The 25,146-nt window shown below is 34.8% G+C and overlaps 2 protein-coding genes across 7 annotated transcripts; both read left to right on the top strand.

Moving 5' to 3' along the window:
- Window positions 1-2,493: 2,493 nt before the first annotated feature.
- LOC107888953 (bromodomain and WD repeat-containing protein 1) lies at window positions 2,494-14,816 on the top strand. 4 transcript variants are annotated; one of them, XM_041077734.1, is made up of 25 exons: window positions 2,494-2,829; window positions 3,039-3,158; window positions 3,490-3,838; window positions 4,054-4,208; window positions 4,434-4,673; window positions 5,091-5,200; window positions 5,310-5,387; window positions 5,488-5,594; window positions 5,989-6,083; window positions 6,161-6,276; window positions 6,375-6,478; window positions 6,560-6,637; window positions 6,849-6,927; window positions 7,063-7,231; window positions 7,738-7,808; window positions 8,834-8,914; window positions 9,001-9,071; window positions 9,503-9,599; window positions 9,708-9,767; window positions 10,529-10,583; window positions 10,689-11,086; window positions 11,167-12,999; window positions 13,120-13,698; window positions 13,912-13,970; window positions 14,346-14,816. In XM_041077734.1, exons 3-25 carry the CDS (start codon window positions 3,495-3,497, stop codon window positions 14,548-14,550), a joined length of 5,184 nt encoding a protein of 1,727 aa, XP_040933668.1. In that variant the 5' UTR covers window positions 2,494-2,829; window positions 3,039-3,158; window positions 3,490-3,494; the 3' UTR covers window positions 14,551-14,816. The 4 variants fall into 4 exon arrangements, with proteins under 4 accessions (XP_040933668.1, XP_040933670.1, XP_040933669.1 ...); XM_041077736.1 differs by having other exon boundaries at window positions 2,501-2,829; window positions 3,039-3,145; XM_041077735.1 differs by having other exon boundaries at window positions 2,510-2,829; window positions 3,019-3,158.
- Window positions 14,817-16,147: 1,331 nt separating this feature from the next.
- Window positions 16,148-17,858, top strand: LOC107888952 (zinc finger CCHC domain-containing protein 10). 3 transcript variants are annotated; one of them, XM_041077733.1, is made up of 3 exons: window positions 16,177-16,340; window positions 16,639-16,674; window positions 16,772-17,858. In XM_041077733.1, exon 3 carries the CDS (start codon window positions 16,804-16,806, stop codon window positions 17,596-17,598), a length of 795 nt encoding a protein of 264 aa, XP_040933667.1. In that variant the 5' UTR covers window positions 16,177-16,340; window positions 16,639-16,674; window positions 16,772-16,803; the 3' UTR covers window positions 17,599-17,858. The 3 variants fall into 3 exon arrangements, with proteins under 3 accessions (XP_016668718.1, XP_040933667.1, XP_016668719.1); XM_016813230.2 differs by having other exon boundaries at window positions 16,619-16,674; XM_016813229.2 differs by lacking the exon at window positions 16,639-16,674 and having other exon boundaries at window positions 16,148-16,340.
- Window positions 17,859-25,146: the final 7,288 nt, after the last annotated feature.

Here is a 25,146-nt window from a genome sequence, read left to right as displayed (position 1 = left end):
AAAATAATAAAGAGAGTTAAAGGAAAAGAAATTCTTATTGATAAATTCCAGCCTCCAATTGTCTCATTCCGCCTTGGGTTCGATCCTTGGCTTTTAAATGACCCTTCTCAACTCAAGTAAGCCAGTTATAGTGGAAGAGGACGCCTACGACCACCAGCTCCAAAGATTAGACTTACGATTTTTAGGGAACCTGACTCTAGCCAGTAATCTATGCTAGATCAACGCTTCTCAATGGCGAATCCCATGCCATTTTGTCTCTTTGGCTCGCCAACCTCTGACGCAGTAAGTTAACGAACCGACTATCCAATCCTTCCAAAACATACAAAGCGGCCGCCTTTGCATATGCTAAAAAGCTTACTTCTTAAGGGCCATGGACGGAAGCGTCAGCCCGTAGTGCGGAGAAACGATGAATACTTGACTAGAAGGCTAAGTACGGATTCTAGGCCTCAAGAACCCTTTTTGGAGAATATTGACAACTTTCGGCTAGATAGATTTTAGTGGCTCATAATAATGGTGGAAAAAAAATAAATATAAAAATAGAAAAAGGAATTTTATTGAAAGAAAATATGAAGAAACAAAAGCCTAGACTTTCAGGGGGAGAGAAAGATGAATACAAATAGAGTCACTTCACCCCTTATTTATAGTGCTAGGAAGATAGTCTAATTGAACTTAAATTCTAAAAAGATAAATACATTTAATTAAAGATAAATAAAGATAATTGAAATAAAATCCTAAATTTGAATAATCATAATAATTATCTTAATATTTAATTATCCTAATATAAATAAAATGGAGTCTTATAAAATAAAATCTCGTCTTTTTGCGTTTTTAGTCCTTGTGTCGCATATCAGCCCAATGTGTCTCCAAATTCGCACTTTTGTCCCTTAATTTTGCTTTTGCCTCCAAATCAGTTCCTAAAAGATAAAAAGACATAAATAGCTTAAATTAGTAGGATCAAGCTCAGAATAAACACATGATTAATACATAAAAATACGTTATTCTAGAGCATTATCAGAAACTTAACCTCTTACAAGAGGCGTTTTCATCCCATGTTAGTTCAAGATTTTCAACTTCTCCCCCGTGCCACATCAATATAACCGTTTTTGACCTTTTTTTTTTAATTTAAAATTTTTAACCTTTGGATTCCAACTAAAGCATCATATTTAATATTTAAAAATTTGTTGAAAAAAATATATTTACTTGCTTATATGATCTTAATTCAATCATTTGTTTTTATTTTTTGTTTTATAAATTATTTTTAGTGAAAATAATGAAAATAAATTTTTTATTTTCTCAATTTTACATATTTTATTTTTCAAAAATCATTTTTAAAATTTTCAATCGAACATGTTGTCTTTTATATTTTTCATTTTTGAATATTGTAAATAATTGAATTAATTTGAATTAAAATTTATAAGCTTAATCGTTTTTTCCGAAATCAACTTAAATATGTTGGATTTATTTTAGTTTAAGAAAAAAAGAATGTCTCCTTTTCTTATAATAATAAAAAATAATATATATTATATCATAAAAGTTAATAATTAAAAAATAACATCTAATTTAGAATTCAAATCCTAATAACTTTAGTAAATTTTTATGCTAGAAGTTTGCAGTTTAAATTTTCTAAATAAAAATTATATCAACCTTGAATTTGATATATTCAAATGATTTGTTGGGATAAATATTCATCAACTTCGTATCAATGTGTAATTTGATCATAAATTTTAATTTGGTACAATTATATCTATTAAACTTAAATTAGAGTTTGTATGTATATATAAAATTTTAATTTTGATTCAATTGTACACATTTAAAAAAATAAATAGGTACATTTATTTTCATACTAGATTCATTTATTATTTGTATGTACAATATATCAACGTAAAATGATGCTAATTCAATAACGGTGTTAGTGATTTGTGAAAACTGAATCAAATCAAAATTTCATGTAAATAATAGTACAAAATCAAAGTTCATGTATGATATTATACATTGAATTAAAGTTCATTTATAATTTTAATATTTATCCCTTTAAAAATTAATAAAAAAATTAAATTAAAAAAATAAAAATAATTATGCTAATGTGGCAAGAAAGAGAAACTGAAAACGCCAATATTTCCAACAATAGGCATTTTCAGCTATTTTCTTCAAAATCAATCTATTTCCCTAAATTAGAAAAAAATCAGCCTAATTTGCTAGCTTCGTTTTAAAAGTGGTACATATGGCTAATTTTCCCAAAATTCTACAGGTAACAGGAGCTGCAATTAAGACAAAAACCAAAGCCAATAGGGTCCCACTGATTTGTGGGCTTGTCATCTTTTAAGTACAAACAAGCGCACCTCAAATAGCCAGAAAAACCAAAAACCCAGCCCAGCGGAGCCCATAAAACGGCGCCGCTTTCTCAGAGATATCGTCAAAACACGCGCTACCTTTCACGCGCGTAAGTGAGCATCGTAAAAGATATAAAAACGCTGCGTTGAATCCTCGGTTCTCTCATCTTCTTTGTTTTCTCTTCCTCCTTTTATCTCGAGAAATCCCTTCGTTTATTTTTTCTCTCTCTTAAACCCCCAAACAGAAAAACACAAACACACAGAAGCTACCTTCCTAGAATTTTCAAAATAAATATTCGTCATTTCGCGCGTGTCCCTCACTCGCTATCTTCCTTTCGAAATTTTCTCCATTGTTATTGAAATTAAAATTTTAGCTATTATTTTTTCTTCACTCGATCCCCATTCCCACTTTAAATCCTTCCTTTTAAGTTGAAGAAGATAACACTGAAACCTCCAAAACGCGTCGTTTTGCTCCTGAAAAGAATCTTATGCATTGAAGGTAATCTTTCTTATATACCACTTCTTGTTTTTCTATATTTTTTCCTTGTTATTTTTTTTCAAAATTCAATTTATTTTAGTTATTTTGGCTGCAAGTTCTTTGTGCGTGCATCGCACTGAATGTCGAATTTGGTAGTTTTTTTTGGTTTTCTTTTTTAGTTAAGAATTTATTGTTATTGATTGTTAGCAGTGGAAATCTTTTGAATTTAGGGTTTTTGATCTGTTCTTGTTGTTGCGGGCCTTTGCATTGTGGATTTCCAAATGCGCGGTAGAGATTTTCGTGTTTCCGGTGACTGCCCATCCGGTTAATCCACCTGGTACGCTCTGAAGGTATTTTTGCGAATTTTAAATGTTTATGCTTTGATATTGAACGAATTTGAAGTGAATTCCTAAATTGAGGTATCTATTGAGAGAAGCTGAAAGTCACTTTGCTGTTATATTTTGTATATGTTCAACTTGGGGTTTGGAGGGTTTTCGTGTTTGTGCTGAGATCTTAGGTTTTCCCTCTTCTAGATTTTTTACAGTAGTTTTGCGTTGGACTGAAAGGATGGTTTGGTTATAAATGTCATTGCAGTTTTGTTTTTGATGTATTGTTTCCATGTGTGAATAAGATCGAACTTATCGCATGTTATTCTGTTGATTTTATTATTCTAATGTGCAGGTTATATGGCTCTCCAGAAATATGTTCCCTCCAGTGATTCTCCTTCTGTTAGGATGAAGCCATTGAGTTTTTCCACTAAGGTGCGAGCTCAACTTGCAGATGGAGAGACAGATGATTCTAAGAAGCATAACGTAGATGTTGATCTCAGGGAAGTTTACTTTTTGATTATGCATTTCCTTTCAACTGGTCCTTGTAAAAGAACATGTGGACAGTTTTGGAATGAATTGCTTGAAAATCAACTTCTACCTAGAAGGTATCATGCTTGGTATTCAAGGAAAGGGGAAGATAGTGGTCATGAAAATGATGATGGCTTGTCATTCCCTTTAAGTTATGCTCAGTTGGTGGAGAGGTATGATATTAGCTTTTAGTTTTGTTTAACGTGATCATAAGATGTCTATTGAATAGCACATAAGATGTCTATTGAATAGCAGGCTATGTGTATGGTGTTTCAAATGACAAAGGCAACTTATTTTATAACTAAGTAGCAACAGACACTTTATGAGTTTCATGCAGCATTTTATGAAAAAGTTTGACTTGTTTCTTGTGCCATTTATGCTTTTGTAGGAATCCTCACATTGAAAAAGATCACTTGATAAAGCTTTTGAAGCAGTTGTTATTAACTGCACCCTCCCAATCCAAAGACAAAAGTGCAAGACACACTCCAAATGCTGCTGATGTCCCCACTCTTTTAGGAACGGGGCCCTTTTCTCTTTTGAGCTGTAGGTGGCTTTTTTTCAGCCATGAAACATATTCCTTTGCGCTTTAAACTTGGAACTTTATTAGAACAAAAATATCAAGTCCTCATTATTTTTTGGTTTTTGAGATACTACTTCAATGGATTATAAAAGAACTTCTCTTGCCCATTCTTCCAATTTTCTTTTCAGGAATTTTATTCTGCCTCAAATTTTAAGTTATTCTTAAATTTGATTTTCATCTTCTCTCAGATGATGACAACAAAGGAAAAAGTGAAGCCAAACGTCCTCCTGTTCATATGCGTTGGCCTCATATGCATGCAGATCAGGTTCGTGGGCTGGGTTTAAGGGAAATTGGGGGTGGTTTCACAAGACATCATCGGTCCCCATCTATTCGTGCAGCATGTTATGCCATTGCAAAACCATCAACTATGGTGCAGAAGATGCAAAATATCAAGAGGTTGCGAGGGCACCGGAATGCTGTCTATTGTGGTATATCTTTGTCTTCATATTTGCAGTTTGAGCCATGCATAATTCTTTATTGCTGAGTAACCTTCATACCATGTGCTTCAGATTTGGTGTTAATTAGGCTATTTGTTTGTCATAAATTAAGCATGCATGCTTGTTAACCCATCCCCTCCCCCCCCCCCCCCCCAAAAAAAAATATATATATATATATAGGCACACTTGCAGAGAAGGTATTATGTTGATATACTTGTGAGCTCATTAAAGATTCCTTTCCTACGCTTTTTTATGGGTTCTAGCTTTTCTGTGGTCTCTCCTGCTTTTCTTTCTGTATTTGAACGTTTTGAGCAGTTACCACTTTCACTCAAAAGCTCCAACTTGACAAGATTTTTCTTGGCATCATGAACTTGAGTTTGTTTTCTTTTTACTGTATGCAAATTGCAGCAATATTTGATCGATCTGGGAGGTATGTCATTACTGGTTCTGATGACCGTCTTGTGAAAATCTGGTCTATGGAGACTGCATATTGCTTAGCTAGCTGCCGTGGACATGAAGTGAGTTTTATGAGCTATAATGCACTTCTTGCAAATTTTAGTTTTTATTTATTTTCCTATCTGTGGTTTCTTTTAGTTACACGTTACATTATTTCTGTTTGGATGAAAGGGTGACATAACTGACCTGGCTGTCAGTTCCAATAATTTTATGGTGGCGTCTGCTTCGAATGACTGTATTATTCGTGTTGTAAGCTTTCCTGCATCTTACTGATTCTTGTTTCTCTTCCTGCTCAAGAATATTATATTTTTATTCAATGATTGTTATTTTGTTTCCTGCTTGCTGACAGTGGCACTTGCCAGATGGGCAACCAATTTCAGTTCTGCGAGGACATACCGGAGCTGTTACTGCCATTGCTTTTAGCCCTAGGCCAGGCTCTGTATATCAGCTTCTATCGTAAGACTGATTCCTAATTGTCAAAACTGCCAAATTCTGTCATCTTGTCCCCTCACCTAGAAATTAAGTAAATAGTAGTTGGCCCTACAATGTCATATAATACAAGTTGAAATTGCCAACTATGGCTCCCCCCAACCCCCCTCCAAAAAAAAAAAAAAAAAAAAACTCGACAGAGGCGTACAGAAGATACTTTCTAATATTTTTAGTTTTATAGGTATTACCCGCATGGTTTATTTCTCCTTACTGATTTTGGTGATTATATGATTGTTTTTTGGTATTACCCTAAATCTTTAAGTCCTTCACTCTGTGGTTGATATTAGATTGATGTTAGCTTTTGGTACATGGTTTCTGTTTGCTTTGAAATTAAAATGTAGGGTTTCCTGAAACTATGTAGGTCATCTGATGATGGGACATGTAGGATATGGGATGCTAGGAATGCCGAAATCCGTCCTCGGATATACGTTCCAAAGCCTTCAGATTCTTTAGCTGGTTTGTTACCTTTGTATCCGTAACTTTAATGCTTCTTGATGGACGGATTTTACATAGCAATACTAAAATGGTTGCAGGAAAGAACAGTGGTTCATCTTCAACTTCTGGGCAACAGAGCCATCAAATTTTTTGTTGTGCTTTCAATGCTAATGGAACTGTCTTCGTCACTGGTAGCTCAGACACTTTAGCTAGGGTATGAGTTCCTATTCCAAGATTTTGTCCTGCTTTATGACCTCTTTTATTTTTGTACTAGTTTAGGTGTAGAATGTCATATTTCTCTATCATTTGCAGGTGTGGGTTGCTTGTAAACCCAACACTGATGATTCAGATCAACCAAATCATGAGATTGACGTGTTATCTGGACATGAGAATGATGTAAATTATGTGCAATTCAGGTCTGTTTATCATACTCTATTGCTCAGTAATTTTATTAATAGAATTATAATTTCAATTTACGTTACTGCCTTAAATTGCAGTGGTTGTTCTGTTTCATCAAGATTTTCTACAGCAGACGGTTTGAAGGAAGACAGTGTTCCAAAATTTAGAAACTCCTGGTGGGCATTTTCTTCTAGTCTTGTATTTTCTTTCTTTGTTTCCTCCTTTTTTTGGAGGGGGGGTGTTCCAATCCTCCCTTCTTTGAGAACCCTCTAGCTTAACGGGTGTTCTAAAGGACTTCTTAGCTTCCACTTTTTAATTAGGCGTTACAGTTGAAGAAGAATGTAACTGCTTATTTTGTTGTCTGATGTGGTCCACAATATGTTCCAGGTTTTCTCAGGACAACATTGTTACCTGTTCCCGTGATGGCAGTGCAATTATTTGGGTTCCAAAATCTCGTAGATCACACGTAACTATAAACAGTTTCACTTTTCACTGCTTTTTTTTCCAAGGCCTTCATCATTTAAAGTTTATGATTTCAACCATGCCTTCTCCTTTTAATGCCTGTCTATTTAGGAACAACTATTTCTGTTACTTGGTTCAGGGTAAAGTGGGTCGCTGGTGTAAACATTATCATCTTAAAGTTCCACCCCCACCATTGCCTCCACAACCACCAAGAGGGGGCCCACGCCAGAGAATTCTTCCAACTCCTCGTGGTGTAAATATGATAATCTGGAGCCTAGATAACCGCTTTGTCCTTGCTGCTATCATGGGTATTTATTTTTCACCTGCTCTTTTAAGGTTGCTATTTTTAACTTCATTGAGCATTTAGAGAATAAAATTGTAATGACTCGAGTTTGACTGAAGAATGTTGTTCTCATTTTGACATGGGTATCTAATCTATTTTTTACCTTATTCCTTTCAAAATTTAATGCAACATCCTCTCCCCTCCCTGAAAGAATAGAAAATGTTAAAAGGTGGAACTCTCACATATAGCTTCATTTATTTAATGCCTGTAGCTCATTTCATTTTTTATGCATCTGTAAAGTAAAACCTTGGCTCAGTTTAGGCTGTATTTGATGCTAAGCTACTCTTAACTATTCAGTTTCATCATTGTAATGCGTAATGCATTCTTTTGCAAAATTGGTTATACACCCAATTGAGTAATTTTAAAGGTTTTCTGGACTAGGATTGAACATTTTTGTGCTCTGTTCTTGGAACCATGCAAGGGCTTAAATAGCTGCAAGTTTTGGCTAAATGACATATTCTCATGATGCAGATTGCAGAATATGTGTATGGAATGCTGCTGATGGTAGCTTGGTACATTCTTTATCTGGTCATACTGATTCTGTAAGTTATTTACATTTCCAAGCCTCAACTTTTTTCTCTTCTTTAGAGTAGAATAGCATAGTCTTCAATTTGTTCAAATCTACTATATTTATTGGGTTAGCATGCCTTCAAATCAACTTGTGTGGATTTCCATTTTAGCTGGTGTATGTTGTCTGGGTGATATGTTAGCTGGATAACTATCTTCTATTCGAAAAGCCTAATTGCATCCGTTGTATTTTTTATTTAAGCACTTGACATCATTTTTTTGCATGTTTCTGATATTTAAATGGAGCACCCTTATTGACATTTGCGCCTTATTTCTGACCCATGATGTTGTTTTGATTGCTTTCCTGCTTTTACCCTTCTGCTTTCTTGCAAAGAAACAGGAAATAAGTTAATCATCATTTTTTACTCTCAGCTTTAAATCATGCACTGTTGGCTATTCAATCCGCTTATTCATGTATGATGGTGTTATTTCGGGTAGGGTTCACATGGAGGTTAGTGGAAAGGGGGAAGAATGGAATTTTGCCATTTAATAGCCAAGTTTCATAACTAGCTTATGTTTTTATAACAATCAGATAAAAAAGACTTCTGAAATTTTACAATTGGTAGGCTTGGGGATAGGGTCCAAATTGTATAAACTAAAGACAATTTGAGAACCTTATTAACTAACTAAACCCAAAATGAGACATACTGGACCACAACTATTTAACATTCAAGTAAGAGTGTAAAATGGCATATGCCCCCTGGACATAAGAACTCAATTACTGATATGTTTTTGTACTAAGATTTGAACCACCAAGGGCATTTTGCCTTGGAGCAAAGGAATTTTTTTCTTGATAAAGAAATCATGATCTATTTGTCTTTCAAAGAGGATGAAGTTTATTGGTGTACCACCATGAAGTGATTTTTAATGAGTTTGACTAGCTTCTGTTCTGCGTTTACTTTATGATTTCCAATGTGAATGCTTGTGATTTGAGGGTGTCTAAAAATGGATGCCAAGTTGTTTCATAGTTATATCTGACTATTTTACTCATTTATTTAAGACGTATGTTTTGGATGTTCATCCTTTCAACCCACGGATAGCTATGAGTGCAGGCTATGATGGAAGAACCATTGTCTGGGATGTGAGTTTTGAGCTCCTTATTTCTATGTGAAGTATCTTTGGATCTTCTCTGTTAATTGACGTGTTTTCATATTCTTTTGGCTGTAGATATGGGAAGGCACACCAATTCGAATATATGAAATTGCTCGTTTCAAGTTGGTTGATGGGAAGTTTTCATCGTAAGTTTACTAAGAGAAAGCTTGATTAGAACCCTTTTTATTGTGTCAATTCCCCTATAATTAAAAATTAAATTGCATTGTCCTTCTTATCAAGCATGCTTTAGATACATGTTATTTTGTTTGACAGGATATGCATAGTATGCCTTTTCAAAGCAATCCTGACAAGCGGAACCTTACCCTTTGCTTCCTTCTTCCCCTCTCCCTACCCTTCCTCTCTATCCCTTCTTCCACTATGGTGTTCCCAATATTAAGCTTAGAAATTTTTTGATGCGTATGACCTTTTAAGTGTTATCATTTAGGTCGATTGCAGGCATGATCTCTCTCATTTAAAATACCTTGGAATCTTTATGAAAAGTCTGTCTTCCTGTGTTTTATATTGCTGCAAACTTAAAGTTCCTGTCATGTTACACTTCACTGTATCTGTAAAATAGGGATGGGACATCCATTATACTTTCAGATGATGTTGGTCAATTATACATACTAAATACAGGCCAAGGGGAATCTCAGAAGGACGCCAAATATGATCAGGTACCTCGTATTTTAACTTGTTATGTTTTCATCTAGTTTTATTCAGAGTCAAAACTAAGTTCTATATAACTCATAATGATACTTACTATATGTGCACTTCATCTACAGTTCTTTCTTGGTGATTATCGACCTCTTATCCATGACACCTTTGGGAATTCACTTGATCTGGTTGGTTGCCGTTATTTGAACTTCTATTTTTGCTACTTTTCCTTAATATGGTCTGCTTACATTTATAGAACTGAGAAGTTGACTTAATGGTTCTCTATTAGCATCATCTTCTTAAAACTTAAATTTTACTCTGCCTGCTGCTTGATACAGTCAGTGTTCATGTGTCCTTTTTACTGGGAATAATGTATTCTTCTTTCTTTAGTCTTTACCTTAAATGACCTTGTTTTTCTTATTCCAGCTTGTCATTTGAATGGGTCTTACATGCAACTTGTTTCTTTAGAAAGAAAAGAGGGAGAAGCATATCAAAGTTTATTGTTAAAAATGTATCATAGCTTATTGCCATCAATGATTTTTGACTTCGTTCCTAGACATTTTGGTGTAGCAGATTTACATCTTTACTCCTTGTTGAATCATATTTTTTCTTCACCTCAAATATATCATCTCTAGTTATGTGTGGATGCTCATATCCCATCCCTATCATATTTGAAGCTGATAACTGAGTTTTCAGATAATTAAAATGTTTTCATTGCACTCCCAACAAGTGTTGGGTGAAATGATAAGGCACATTGCTCTCCCAAGGGGAGGACCTGGGTTTGAACCTTGGAGATGACATTGTTGGAACGGGTAGCTACAAACCCTAAAAGAATTAATCTCTATGGACCGTAAAATGGAAATGGAGGTTACCTTGGTTCCACCAAAAAAAAAAAAAATACTTCACATTTTCTTCATTGAAATTCTGATGATTTGACATTGTAATTCAGGAAACTCAGCTTACTACATATAGACGGAATATGCAAGATCTTCTTTGTGACTCAGGTTTAACTCTACTCATACTCGTCCCAAATGATTGGTTCATTTAATTCCTTTTACCACCCTCCTGGTTAATTTATTCTCGTAATTGCTTGGGTTGGAAAACTTTAGGGATGATTCCATACACAGAACCCTATCAGACCATGTACCAGAAAAGGCGATTAGGTGCTTTAGGTTTGGAGTGGAAACCTGGTGCTTTGAACCTTTCTGTGGGGCCGAACTTCAGTCTAGACCAGGATTACCAAATCCCGCCCTTGGCAGATTTAGATGCAATTGCTGCTCCTCTGCCAGCATTCTTAGATGCCATGGATTGGGAGCCAGAAATTGAAGTGCAAAGTGATGATAATGATTCAGAGTATAATGTCATAGAGGAGTACTCCACAGGAGGGGAGCAAGGAAGTTTAGGTTCTCTCTCTGGTGATCCTGAGTGCAGTACGGATGACAGTGAGATTGATGATACTCATAAAGATGCCCGTCGTCGATCAAAAAGGAAAAAACCGAAGGCTGACGTAAGTTTAATATCCTTTTCGTTACTATATTTTAATGTTTTTAGAGGCACTTGGTTGACTTGAATTTTCCTCCACTTCAGAGTGAGTTTATGACATCTTCCGGTAGGCGTGTTAAAAGAAGGAATTTGGATGAATGCGATGGCAACTCCTTAAGTAATGGCCCTATTAGGAAATCAAGAAATGAACGAAAAGCTTTACGGAGAAAGTCTTCTACTTCAAAAACTTCCTCAAAATCATCAAGACCTCGAAGAGCTGCTGCACGCAATGCTTTACACTTCTTTTCTAAAATAACTGGAACATCAACTGATGGGGAAGATGAATATGACTCTGAAGGTGATTCTTCTGAGAGTGAATCTATGATACCAGATTCATACGTTGACAGTGATGAATCTGATAGAGATTTGCCGAATGAACAAATCAAACTTTCAAAAGGAAAAGAAGTCTTCTTTGGTGAATCTGAGGATGTTGCTAAAGCTAATGCACTTCCTGAATCTCATAATGCTGGGAACAGGAAAAGATTGGTCCTTAAATTGCCCGGCTGGGATCCAAATAAGCTTGTGCCACCTGAAAGACGGGAAAATTCTGCAAGTTTGTCACACAAAGGTTCTGAAGGAAGCGTAAAACATATAAGCTCATTGGATATGGGGTGTTCTTCTGTTGATGCAAACAATAGCATGATAGGTGGACTAAGGGGGCAATCAGACAAGATTGAAGATCATTTAGATCTGACTGAAGCTTACAAAGATGGAGGGCATGGGGCAATTAAGTGGGGAGGAGTTAAGGCTCGTACTTCCAAACGTCTGAGATTGGGTGAACTTGTGTCATCAGATGCGTATGCTGGGTCTACACGATGTCTTGGTGACCACAAAGAAAATAATGTCAATGGATATGTAGGACCGGAAAAGGCTTGTGCTACTGTATCCCTGAGCACAGATATCCAAACTTGCAAGGAGGATATGAATGGTAAGGTGACAACACCGGAGAACCTTCGGAATGAAAGGGAAGTTTTGGATGATCCTGATAATGCTGAGGACCCCTCAGGTCCTAGTGAACATATAAAATATCCTAAATCACCAAAATGGGTCAACAGATCAGCTGAGGATATGCCTATCTCAACTTTTAATCAGAATGGACAGCCTTCTGAGGTAAAAGAGGGCAATATGACTATTTCAACTAAGTTAAGGTTTTTCTCCAAAAGGACCACAATTGACGATGAAAGTCCTGGGCTGAAAATGAAAATTTCAAGAGGTCATATGAATGGTGGATATGATGCATTAAATGATGGCACGTCAGAGAGGGCAAAAGACCTAGTTTCAGAGGTACCCTTAGTTGATGGATCCAATGATATCTGTTCAGGTAATGAAGGTGATGGGTTGCTAGATTTGGATGCTCAAGTTGATAGAATTCCCATGTCAACTCCTCTTGTCTCTGGAGGGTTACAACCAGGTTCAAAAAAGATGTATAATGTTGTTTATCGGAGATCAAAGACACAGAGGGATAGGTCCAATTCAGAAAGTGGCAGTGCCATGGTAGAAAGCACTGCAAATGTATCTAACCATAATAGTAGTTTGATAGGAGACCTCCATGAAGGCTCAACAAATGGGACTCATAACAAACTGTCCGGCAGGTTGAAAGGGCATGTACTTCAATCAGAAGATGTACATAGAAGCACCCAGGATGGTTCTACAAATGGGTCTCAACTTCCTAGCAAGGAATGGGGATCAAGTTCAAGGATGGCAGTTGGATCAAGGTCTACTAGAAACAGGAGAAGTAATTACTATTTCCATGACACGAGTCCAATACGGAAACCCAATCAATCAACAAGACGAGGATCATGGTTAATGCTGACAACACATGAGGAAGGGTCTCGCTATATTCCCCAACTAGGTGATGAAATTGTATACTTGAGACAGGTAAAGATAAAATACTAATTATTTTTATCCATTCCTGTTATCTAAGTTCTGTATTCCAATTTTGATGGTTGGTATTGGTAGTTGCAAAATTTTTATGTTTAGTAGCTTCCATTCTTTCAGGGGCATCAAGAATATGCAGCTCATATTGGCTTGAAGGAATCAGGACCATGGACTTCATCAAAAGGAGGGAGCATGTTAAGGGCAGTGGAATTTTGTAGAGTTGAAGGGCTTGAATATTCCACTTCTCCAGGGTCTGGGGAGAGTTGCTGCAAAATGACTCTTAAATTTACAGACCCTTCTTCCAGCATGTTTGATAGAGCATTTAACTTGACACTGCCTGATATGACTGGTTTCCCTGACTTCCTTGTAGAAAGAACTCGCTTTGATGCTGCTATTGATAGAAATTGGAGCTGCAGGGATAAGTGCAAAGTCTGGTGGAAAGATGCGAGTGGGGACGATGGAAGTTGGTGGGATGGCCGGATTGTGGCTGTGAAGCCCAAATCTTATGAATTTCCCGATAGTCCATGGGAAAGGTACACTGTTCAGTACCGGAGTGAGCCCAAGGAACCACAAATTCACAGTCCATGGGAGCTCTTTGATGCGGATACTCAGTGGGAGCAGCCTCATATTGATAGTAATATCAGAGATAATCTACTTTCAGCCTTTGCCAAATTGGAGAAATCTTCTCACAAAGCTCAGGTATCTGGCAAAATATGAGTCTTAAAATATTTTTTCCTGAACTGTTAGTAATTAATGCGAAGTACAGGATTAGTGTCCAAGCTTGAACTTAATTAGGTCTACCAAATTGCTTATCACTCGAGCTTAAGTTCAAGTGACACTGTTGGAGTAGGTTAAATTTATTGGAAGCTTTACCATTAAATTCTTGTTAATTTTTGCTTTAAATTATTTCAGGATCAATACGCAGTAAATAAATTGAAGCAAGTTTCACAGAAGTCTAATTTTACAAACAGGTAAATAATTTTTAAAGAGTCATGTTTTACATGCTTATATGGATGTTCAATCTGAAGTTTTTAATACGTGTCAGCATTCATATACATCCTGCATTCCTGCTTCATAATTTTACACCATGTTTGGTAGGAAGGAAAATGAATGGAAGGGAAAAAGATGAGGAAAGGGAAAGCTATGTTTCCTTTGTTATGTTTGGTACAAAGGATGTAAAATAGAGAAATGTTACTAAATTGTTAAAAACATTGCTTATTCAAGTGGAAATTTCCATCCACACACTTTCCTTCCTCATTTCCACCCGCCAAACTCGGTGTTAGCCGGTACTCTCTGGCTTTTGGGTTTAAAACGTGACTGAATGTTGGAAATGACTATTTTGGCAGGTACCCTGTGCCATTATCATTTGATATTATCCAGTCTAGGTTGGAGAACAACTATTATCGAAGTTTAGAAGCAGTGCAGCACGATATTCAGGTAATGTTGTTGAATGCGGAGTCTTACTTCGGGAGAAATGCAGAGCTCTTATCTAAACTCAGACGCCTATCCGACTTTTTTATGCGGATATTGTCGTCTTTGCAGCCGCCGTAGATAGATCTTATAGTGAAGATCCATCTTTGTAGATAAATTAGAATTTTTGCTTTTTCATTTTTAATTTTCTTTTCCATTGTCTCTTAAATCCAGTTTTTGTTATTGATTTATACTTTGAGATTCTTTCGAGAGAGAAAGATATCAGGGAATGGTAGGTCTGTGGAAAATTATCCACCAAAAAGGTTCATTGTTGTTTTAGACCACTTTATATTGAGAAAAAAAATTTGAAAAAGAATATATTCTCAAAATGAAAAACGTATTAGCTAGCTTCCTGCTGGAGAATCTTTTGAGCTCCCTATCTTCTTGATGTTTGCTATTTAAAATGTCTACGTATATCAACTTTATGATTCGGTATTTTGAGAAATTATAATAATTTAATGATTATAAAAAATATTAAGATGGTATGGTTAGATTATAATAAGCCATACAAAATTTTAGAATTTAATTTTTGTACTTCTATTTGTGAAGTTTAATCTTTTTTATTTTTTAGATTTTATAATTCAAAGTCAATTGTTAACATTATCAAATTTGTTTTGGTCATTTTTTTTAAATTTGATTTTTTTGTCACTTTGTTGTTTAGTTAATAGTGGAACTTTATTTTTTATTAGTATAATAATAAATTTAACCCTTTGTTATAGCTACACCGCAAATCCCAACACATGTCCTTCGGGAGAACCGATCCTTTAGCAAATCATGTCTCTAGCAAACTTGACTAATTTAGTGAACCTTCCACTTTTAACAAGCGAACTTGAGCTTGACGAAGCTCACAACATATTTGAGATGTATATGAGAAATTTAAAATCATTAATTACCCAATTATCTCAAGACGTCATATTTTAAAACATCAGAGTTAGGAAACCAGATCAAGTCTCAATGTCAGTAATCTCTAAGCATGTAGATATCTTGTCTCTCACTTAAAATGGTCCATACAACATCGCACAAGGCACTACTTCATACACACACATCTTCTCCTTTCTTCTTCTTCCTCCTCTTTATAATTCCACTCCCAGAAGCTACTAACCTACAGTGGCTCTCTGCCTTGCCTACAAGCGAATCATCGATTCAACTATCACTTTCTTTTCTTTATTAATCTGATTGGTTAACATCTTTCAATGTATACACATTTTATCAATTTGATATTTGACTCTAAAAACTTTAACAAATTTACTTTACAAATTGTCAATTTAGTCCTAATTTAAAAAATTAAAAAATAGATAGATTAAAAATTATTTAATATCTTAAAAAAACAGTCTCATCTATAAAAATCTTAAAACATATAAAAATTTTAAAATAGAAAATTATTTAAAAATGTTTTTTTATTAAAAATTCTAAAATACTTTACAAGTTTAAAAGAATATAAAAATAAAAGAAGTTTAAAACTATTTTTTTAAAAAAACCTTAAAAATATAGTACCAAAATCCTAAAAATCTTTTTTCATAAATTTTTATTTTAGTTTTGAAATTTTTTATATTTAAAATTAAATTGATAAATATTGTAAATATTGAAGGTTAAATTTGTTAAATTTTTTAAAGTTACTGGAAGTTTAAATTTGTTAAATTATAAAAGAAATAAATTTATTATTAAGCGGTTAAAAGATATCAAAATAAAGAGTGTGGTAATTAGGTGGATTTGATTGAAATATAAAATAGGTAGGACATTTTAATTTACAAACAATTATTGAAGAAAAAAACCTCGAGCGTTTTAAATCTGAATTTACTCTTGAAGGGAAAAAATCCTATCCGCTATTAAGGATTTCGATTTGGATCTTTCCCCAGCGCGAAGAAGTTCTGGTAAGCCTTAATTCCCCCCCCCCCTTTTCGATTTTAATTATTTTAAAACCCTATCCGCTATTAAGGATTTCGCTCGATTAGATTTGTTTATTCTTCCCCCACCCCATTATTACTTTCAATTTAGGGTTTATTTGTTCTTCCAAAAAAGAATTAGGGTTTATTTGGCCTTTGTATTTGAGAATTACTCTAATTTTTTTTCAATTTCTTTTACGTTTATGTTTCGTTGTTTTGAAGAAAAATTGCACGTTTGCTTATAATTTCTTCGTTTTAACGGGTAGATTTTGCAAATTGTCTTCAGTTTGCCTTCATTGCTTGTTCGTAGTTAAGTTCATAGGTAAACATTGATATTTTTTCTGTCTTTATCCACTTTTCATTAGTTCTAAAAATCCTATTAGAGTAATGAACTGATCTGATTGAACATTTGATTGCAGCATATACATACACATACATATATATATATAAAATGTCAAGTAAGAAAGAAGAGAAAACTCAGGCTGCTGCTGAAAGAATAAAGGCAGCAGCATTGAGTGCTGCAAAAGGCCTAAGTCGAGCTCAGGCTGAAAGGGCAGCTGCGGCTGCCGCCCGAAATGTCAATGCTTATGGGCAAAAAGAAGAGGGGCCTAGCAGATGGCAAGAGAAAAGGGAAGCGAAGAGGCAAATGTATCTGATGAGTACTGAAAAGGCAGTTAGATTAGGCGAAAGGAAAGACAAGATAACCATGACGTCTACGATGGGTGCTTCTCAGTGCCAAAAGTGTTTCCAAGCGGGGCATTGGACGTATGAATGTAAGAATGAACGGGTTTATATGTCGCGACCGTCGCGTACTCAGCAGCTTAAGAACCCGAAATTGAGGATGAAGCTTTCTGTCTCTTATGATTTGGATAACCCTGATGTGAAGGATGATGAGAAAGATGATAATAGTAGGTCTAACAAAAGCAAGAGGAAGCACCGGTCGGATTCGGATTCTAGTAGTGATAGTGAGGCTTCTGTTTTCGAGACTGATAGCGGTGGTGCCTCATCTGTTACGGGATCAGGTTCTTCTTCAGCAGAGAGTAGTACGGATTACAGTACGTCATCAGAGTCCGAGGAAGAGAGGAAGCGTAGGAGAAAGAAGAATAGGAAGAAGAAGCAGAAGAAGGTGAGACGCAGAAGGTACAGCTCTTCTTGTGAGTCTTCCGATTCTGAATCAACATCAGGTTCAGATTCTGATGATAAGAGCAGCCGATGGAAGAGCCGGAAGCATAACAGAAGGCGCTGAAAGGAACAGGGTTGTCATACACATTTCCTTTTCGATGTCGGATTTGCCGGTTCTGAGACCGGATAATTTTACCATCTGCTTGCGGTTCTTTATTAGGTTTTCCCTTTGGCATATTATGTTCTTAAAAATGCTGGAAATCAAACACACTAGGATAGGGTTGCTAGATGTTTTCATTGCTTTTCCTTCTACCATCAGTTGCTTTGTTATTTGTTGAGTGTTATATGATTGGAGTTTGAAAAATCTATTTTTTGAGTTACTCACCTTGAATGTGCCATCTGAATTTGTGTTAGTTACTGCTGCGTTCCCATTGCTGGGATTTGAGCAAGAGTTTTTATTTTGTTCGCTCAATTAAAAAAGGTTTATGATTTGGTCGCCAATGTTTTCAAAGTTCTTTTTAACAAAGAGCCAATTGCTGGATGAGCCAAACAGCGGTGGTAGCAGCAGTGATGCCCCCACAATGCAGTGGCCTGGATGTTAGCAGGCTATGGACGCTTAGGCTTGAGGAACTTGAACATGGCTCCACTATTCTTAGAACTGGACTGGTGGTTGAACTGTCAGGTCATTGATTTATCGGTTTGATTTATCGGTTTGACTGATTTGATTAAAAGCTCATTAAAATTTTAAAAATTAAAAAAAAAATCTGATTTAACCAGTTTTTAATTAATTTAGTTAATTCATATCGATTCTTAAGTTGAGTTTTTGATCTGGTTGGATTTAAAAATGATTGCATGACCCTTGCCATTTACTTGATCCTTTCCAAATCCGATTTTAGAATGAAATGGCGAAAGAAATCTCGTACTTTTAAGACATCAGTGGCTCTTACGCACTTTAGAAGATAGAAACACCAAGTTTTTCCGTCTTACTATTAAACACAGAAGAGCTAAAAACAAAATTGATGGTATCAATGACCCCAACAATAATTGGGTGGATGACCTATGACTGTTAAATAAGTCTTTGTCACATATTTTGAAAGTCCTTTTTTTGCAGCCATGCTAATGTGAGCAAAAAAGCCATTTATAATTGCCTAAGGGCCGCTTTCGTTAAGATAATATCTTCTGTCTCAACCAGCACTTCACAATGAAGGCCTACTTTAGGAATATTTCTTAAAAGAGCTTTTGGAAAAAAAATACTTTTGGGAAGAAGTTAAAATTTTCAATTTTTGATAGAAGTGCTTTTGTACCAATTTTTGGCTTGGGAGAATCACTTTTTTTTTTTTTAAAGTAACTTGTTTAGGAATATTTTTGTCCCAAAAGTGTTTCTTAGAAATAATATTAAACATACTCGAAGAAGTAAAGGATGTTTTCCTCATTGACAGTCCTAAAGCACCGGGTATGGATGGTAAACTAGGCTTGTTTTACTAGAAATTGTAGGATATTGTGGGTAATGATATTGTTTCCTCTTTTTCTGTTCTCCGCTCGAGTGTCCTACTAAAAGAACTCAATAAAACTACCATTGCCCTTATTCCCAAAGATGATTCTCAAACCAATTCAACTGACTTTAGACCCATCAATTTTAGTAATGTTGTCTATAAGATCATTTTAAAAATCTTGGTAAGCCACCTTAAAAAGATTCTTCCCAATCTCATCTCCTATTACCAAGATGTTTTTGTTCCTAGTCGCCTCATCCCTGACAACATTATTCTTGCAAGCAAAATTCTCCACACCACCAAAAGGAAAATAAGAGGTAAAGTTTTCTCGTGTTCAAAATTGACATGAGTAAAGTCTTTGATAGTATCAATTAAGATTTTCTTCTTATAGTCCGTGAAGAAATGGGTTTTGACCAAAGATGGATTATAATAATCCACTAGTGCATTTCCATAATTTCTTATCATGTCATTGTCAATGACTTTCTCACTAAATGTTCTAACCCATTCAAAGGATCAAGTCAGGGGAATCCTCTCTTCCTATATCTGTTTTATGCATGAACATCCACTCTCTTATACTCAAAAAAGCTAAAACGAATGGATCCATTTGAAGCGTTAAAGTTTCCAAGAATACCCCCTATTAATTATCTTCTCTTTATTGATGACTGCAATATATATATATATTATAATTCCTCTGTCCATGTTTACAGATCTTTCAGGACTTTGCTAAAAAACTTTTTGTTATCTATCAGATCTTCAAATTAATTTTGATAATTTGAACTCTTTTTCAATCCCTCTACTAAACTATAGCCTAAAAGATGGTTCAGCGGCATCTTGAACGCAAAAGAAGTCGAACAACCCGGTAAACATCTTGGACTAGAACTGGGGAGGCTGCACAGGAAAAAAATATTTTTTCAAAGTGTCTTTTGTTAGGAAGGAGTGTTAGGAGTTTTTGAGAAAAACTTGTTGTGAAAAGAAAACAACAAAGGCAAGAGGAAAGTAGAAGAATTTTTATTGAAAATGTACATTTAATTGAACTGAAAACTAGTGTTTATATAAGAAAAAAATTTAACAATCATTGACTAAAAATAGACTATTAAGAACATTCATAATCTCTAAAAAATCTCTAAAAATCAGAAGAAAAAAAAATCAAAACTTACTAAAATTAACTAGATTATGTTGTTATAGAAATTGAAGCAGATCTTCAACACTCCTCATTGCTTCAGTTGCTATAAATTTCAAATTTCTCTGTAGGAAACTCAAACTTGCTTCTTACTAGCTCTTTCTGAAATAGTAGAGAATGCTTAGAATTCTCTTTGAGTAAGTTGAACTGCTAGAGCTTCCTCTACATCATCCTTGTTTCTTCCAACCAGGCATTCTTTTAAAGATTCTAACGCATCTCTAAGCTTTTTCAAACAGACATGTTTCCCTAGTGATGTTCTTCTTTAATTCTAACCTCTTCAAACAATTTAGCAGTAGTAGCTAACCCCTTCTTGAATTTATTAGCAAGGTCATGAATAGAGAGATGATTCTGCTACTCCAACAACAATGCAGTCTTACATGCAATAATCTCCTTCATGGACAGAACTTTAGGATCTCCTTTGGCATTCGCAATATGATTATTTGCCCCAATTTTGTAATTGAGAAAACGACTCGAAAAATATTACATTAGCTGATACAGCTGGAATGCTTTCTTTGTACAGTATTACTAAAATTTTGACTTACGCTTGTCATTGTTTTGAATCTACTTCCATTGAGAGATGGCGTGTTGTGAGGTCCAACCAAATCAGTGTGTATCAATTGCCACTTTTCAATAGCTCTCCAAGTTGACTGTTTGAATGGAAGTCTCAATTGTTTTCATTATTGGCAAGCTCTACAAAATGGAATTTTAGATTCAAGACAAGGAATACCTTGGACCAATTCCTTTCTTTGCAGATTCACAATAGCTGCATGATTGAAATGTCCAAGCCTTTTGTCCCAAACTTCACAGCATGGGCATTTTTTGCAGAGAATGCGACTTGCTCCTCCTCCAATAGATTAAGTGCAAAGCTCTTCCCTTTCATATTCACTTTGAATACATTGTTGTCATTTGTATCTTTGATTAAACATTGATTTGTTTCAAAGATAAATTTGAAACCCTTTTGAATTAACTGGCCAATGCTCAACAAATTTTGACTAATGTTAGGTACAAATAACACATATTTGATAAATTTTGTACCTGAAATGCTTTTAATTGCAACTGAGCCTTTTCCTTTAGCTGCAATGTACTCTCTATTGTCAATCTTTACTTGGAAAACTACTGAAGTATCCAATTCTTTGAAAAGATCACGATTAAAAGTCACATGGTTGGTGCAACCACTATTAATGAGCCACTTCTCACTTGAATGAAATATTGTAAATCAAGTAGCCACGAAGAGCTGCTCCTCTTCTTCTTCTTCAACAACTTGAGTAACATTCTTTTGCTGTAAATTCACTTGTATGACTGTCTTTTGCTAAGTATTGTTTTTGCAAATTCTTTGATGGTCTGGCTTTCTCCAGCATTTGAAAGGTGGATGACCCTTTCTTCCACAGTGTTTACAAGGAAGGAAATCATATTTAGTTCTTTTATTTGTTGTAATAGCCCAAATTTGACCGGGCCTTTAAACCAAAAACTTAAAATAAATAAATAAATGTTTATTTATTTAAACAGTCCATATACAGAGCCCAAAAATTAAAACCCAGCAGCTCAAATACCTAAACCCTATGCCCGGTTACAACCTGATAGCCCATACCTTAAAATACTACCCCATAGCCCGTTACAGTGACCCGTTACACCCAGACCCAAAAATAAACGAGGCCCAAGTGGCCCAATTTGTTAACAAACAGCAGAGAGACCTAGGGTTTCAGAAACCCTAGGCGCCGCAAGCATCCCAAGCATCATGACCATTCGTCTCGTGCTGTTCCAGTGGGCTCCATCGGCGCCGTGACTTTGGCCTCGTACCACGCCGCAATCAACGCGTGAATCGACACCACCGTGATGTTCTCGCGAATACCTGCAAGACAAAACAAAAGAAACCAACAGAAACGAAGCAGAAAAGGAAACCAAATAGCAGCAGATAAACTGAAATCAATAAAGAAAGAAATCAAAGATTTCTTTCCTAAACATGTATAGTCTAAAGGCTATAAAGCCTTTCTTCCGATTTGTAAAAAAGGGGGATTTTTTTTAATACACAAAAAGATTCAATAAAGAACAAGAGTATTTTATACACAAAGTAATCAGCAGTCGTCAGAGAATATAAAGGTGAATACTTTATCTATCTTTTAATATATACTGGTAGTAAAAAAGAAAAGGGAGACGAACCTTTTCTAATCTGAGTGGAAACGGAAAATTTTCCAGTTTCTGACCGCCACATGAGGCGCGTGAACGCCTGAGAACGGAGGCTCGACGGAGCTCCGATGCCGGTCCCAGATCTTCTTTCAGAGGATTTCTTTCCTTTTTTTTAGAATCGGATTAAAATGATTTTAAAACTAAAATCAGGGCTTATATAGCCCTACAAAAACGGTGTCGTTTTGCTTAATTCAATAAGCATTAAAACGACACCGTTTTGGTAAAGGATCCGCGTGTTGACCCGATTATCCGGGGAGGATCCGCGTGTTTTTGGAAAATGGGCAAATTGCCCAATTAATCCTCCCGTGTTTTTAAATTTTTTAATTTAATTTAATTTTTATTTTTATTTTAATTTGACCCTAATCTTTTATATTTGTTTCAATTTAATCCTCATAGTGACTTTAAAATTGTATTTGGAGAAACGGTGTTGTTTTGGGATTAGGGCAAAATTACCCAGTGAGTCCCTCGGCTTTAGTCCGTGTTCCAATTTGGCCCAATTTTCTTTATTTATTCAAATTAACCCTAAATTCATTAATTAAATTTAATTTTAATCCCTATATACCTTCAATTTAATTTATTTAAAATACTTTATATATATTTTTAATAAACATTAGTTATGTATATAATAATTATATTATTCTATTTCTATTATTTGTAATATTATATATATAAATTTTATTATATGTTATATATTTTTATTATATTACTTATTTTATTATATTTTTATATGTAAAATATTGGTTACATTATTATTATTATTATTATTATACATATTTCATATTATATTTCATTATATATATTTAAGTTTTTCATTACATATATATTATCTATATTATTATCATGCATTATTAAATATTGTATTTTAATTATATATGTATATTTTTAAAATAATTACTCACTTTATTTTATATTTTAAATACATATTAAATCTTTTATATATTGTTATATTTTATTAAATGCTAGCTTCATAATATTATTAAGTGTTGTTTGTTTGATATATTTATGTTACTACATTATTATTATTTTTATATTATTATCACATTTGATTTGTATATGTATTTATATGTCTAATTGTATATCATGCATCATTTTTTTTTATTAATTATTACTTTGTATGTTCGTATATTTTGCTTATCCATCTTCAATATATGTTATGTATATCTTAATATGTATGTTGTTATGTAACTAAGATTTGCTATATTTATGCATGTATCTAGTATAGGACCTTTATATTATTTCTATCATATTATTTAAATGCATGTTTTAGCTACCTATTATTGTAATATGCTATCTTACATGTTATAATGTATATATATGGTTCTTCATGCGTTAACTAAAAACGAGATTCAAAAGTTTTCAAAAAATAAAAAGGCAATGCTTAGTATTTGGAAACTTCGAGAAAGGTAGTGCCCTAACTTACTGGGTTGTGACTTTTCTCGTTGAATTCGAATAGTCAAGCACCCTTCTAAGTTTTTAAGGTGTTCAAAATACGAGCAACTTTCTTGGAATTTCAAAGCGTTGTGTCTTAACTTACTGGATATGGCGTTTTGTCGTTTTGAGATAGGGATTTTCAAAAAGGGCTAGCTTAGCTTTGAATGTCTTAAAAAATATTGCTTCCTAACTTATTGGATGTAATATTTTGATTCATTTGATACAAGTGAACCGTAATTTTCAAAGTTAAAATATTCTAAAGAGGATTGCATCTTAAAACTTTCAAATTTCTGACATTAAAGACACTTGATAATCAATTAGGTACCAATTTTTGGGCGTTACGAGGGTGCTCACCCTTCCTCGTATGTAACCGACTCCCGAATTCGTTTTCTCGACTTTCGTAGATCAAAATTAATGTTTTAAAAACAAAATATTTTATAAGGTGATCCAATCACACCTAAAAAGATTGGTGGCGACTCCCATTTTCGTTTTTATAAAGTCGAACCCCATTTTCCAAAACTCGATTTTAAAAATGGTCTCGACAGCTTGGCGACTCCGCTGGGGACTAATAAGAGAATCAAGCTGTGTAATTGATTATCTCTTGTCTTAATGTCGAAAATTAAAAATTTTAAAATTTAATCCTCTTTGCATTACATGTGTTTGTATTATTCCATGTGTTGCTATATTCTGATACGCATTGCATTTGCATGACCGTTGTGGTCACACCCTTAAGTGGGAGTGAGAAGCTACGCCTTCGTGAGGTTTTCGCCTTCGTGCAGGATAGTGGATCACTTTCGGGATACATCCGTACCTATGGTTTCGTGAGATTTTCATCTCCGTGTAGCCATAGGGAAATGTATTCCCTTGAACCGAACTCGATTCAAATGAGCCTATAATGGGTGAGGATCGAGGAATCTGCTGGTTCGGGTACCTTAAACTTTAGAACTAAAACCTCATATAGAAAAACCGTAAGAGTTCAATTTGGATAGTGGTACTCTAGATTATTACCCTTATAAGTTATTTATGATACTGACAATTTATTTTTTTGTTTTGTTGCATGTCATATTCTCATTTAAAAGGTATCGATTCACGGTCAGTTTCTAAGTTAGAAAGTTTTATTATGGAGAACGGACTTCTTGATAGAGTGGAGGGTAACGCTAACGTCCATAAATGGTCGGAGCAAACTCAGCTAGGAAAAGGGGATAGCATAACTGCGGGATATGTGTCGGAGCTGTTAGACTGCACTCGCATCAGTGTTACACAGAATAATCTGCAGGAGCTTAAGGAGATTTGGGATCAATGGGGCAATGAGACCAAGCAATCATTCTATGGTAAGTAAGGATATTTTCCCTATTTGTTTGATATTCAGGTTGATGAGAACTTGTTT

Source organism: Gossypium hirsutum, chromosome A09 (genome assembly GCF_007990345.1).
Source record: "Gossypium hirsutum isolate 1008001.06 chromosome A09, Gossypium_hirsutum_v2.1, whole genome shotgun sequence".
Lineage (NCBI taxonomy): Eukaryota > Viridiplantae > Streptophyta > Magnoliopsida > Malvales > Malvaceae > Gossypium > Gossypium hirsutum.
Note: the sequence above shows the minus strand (reverse complement) of the source record. Positions and strands in the feature narration are given on the sequence as shown.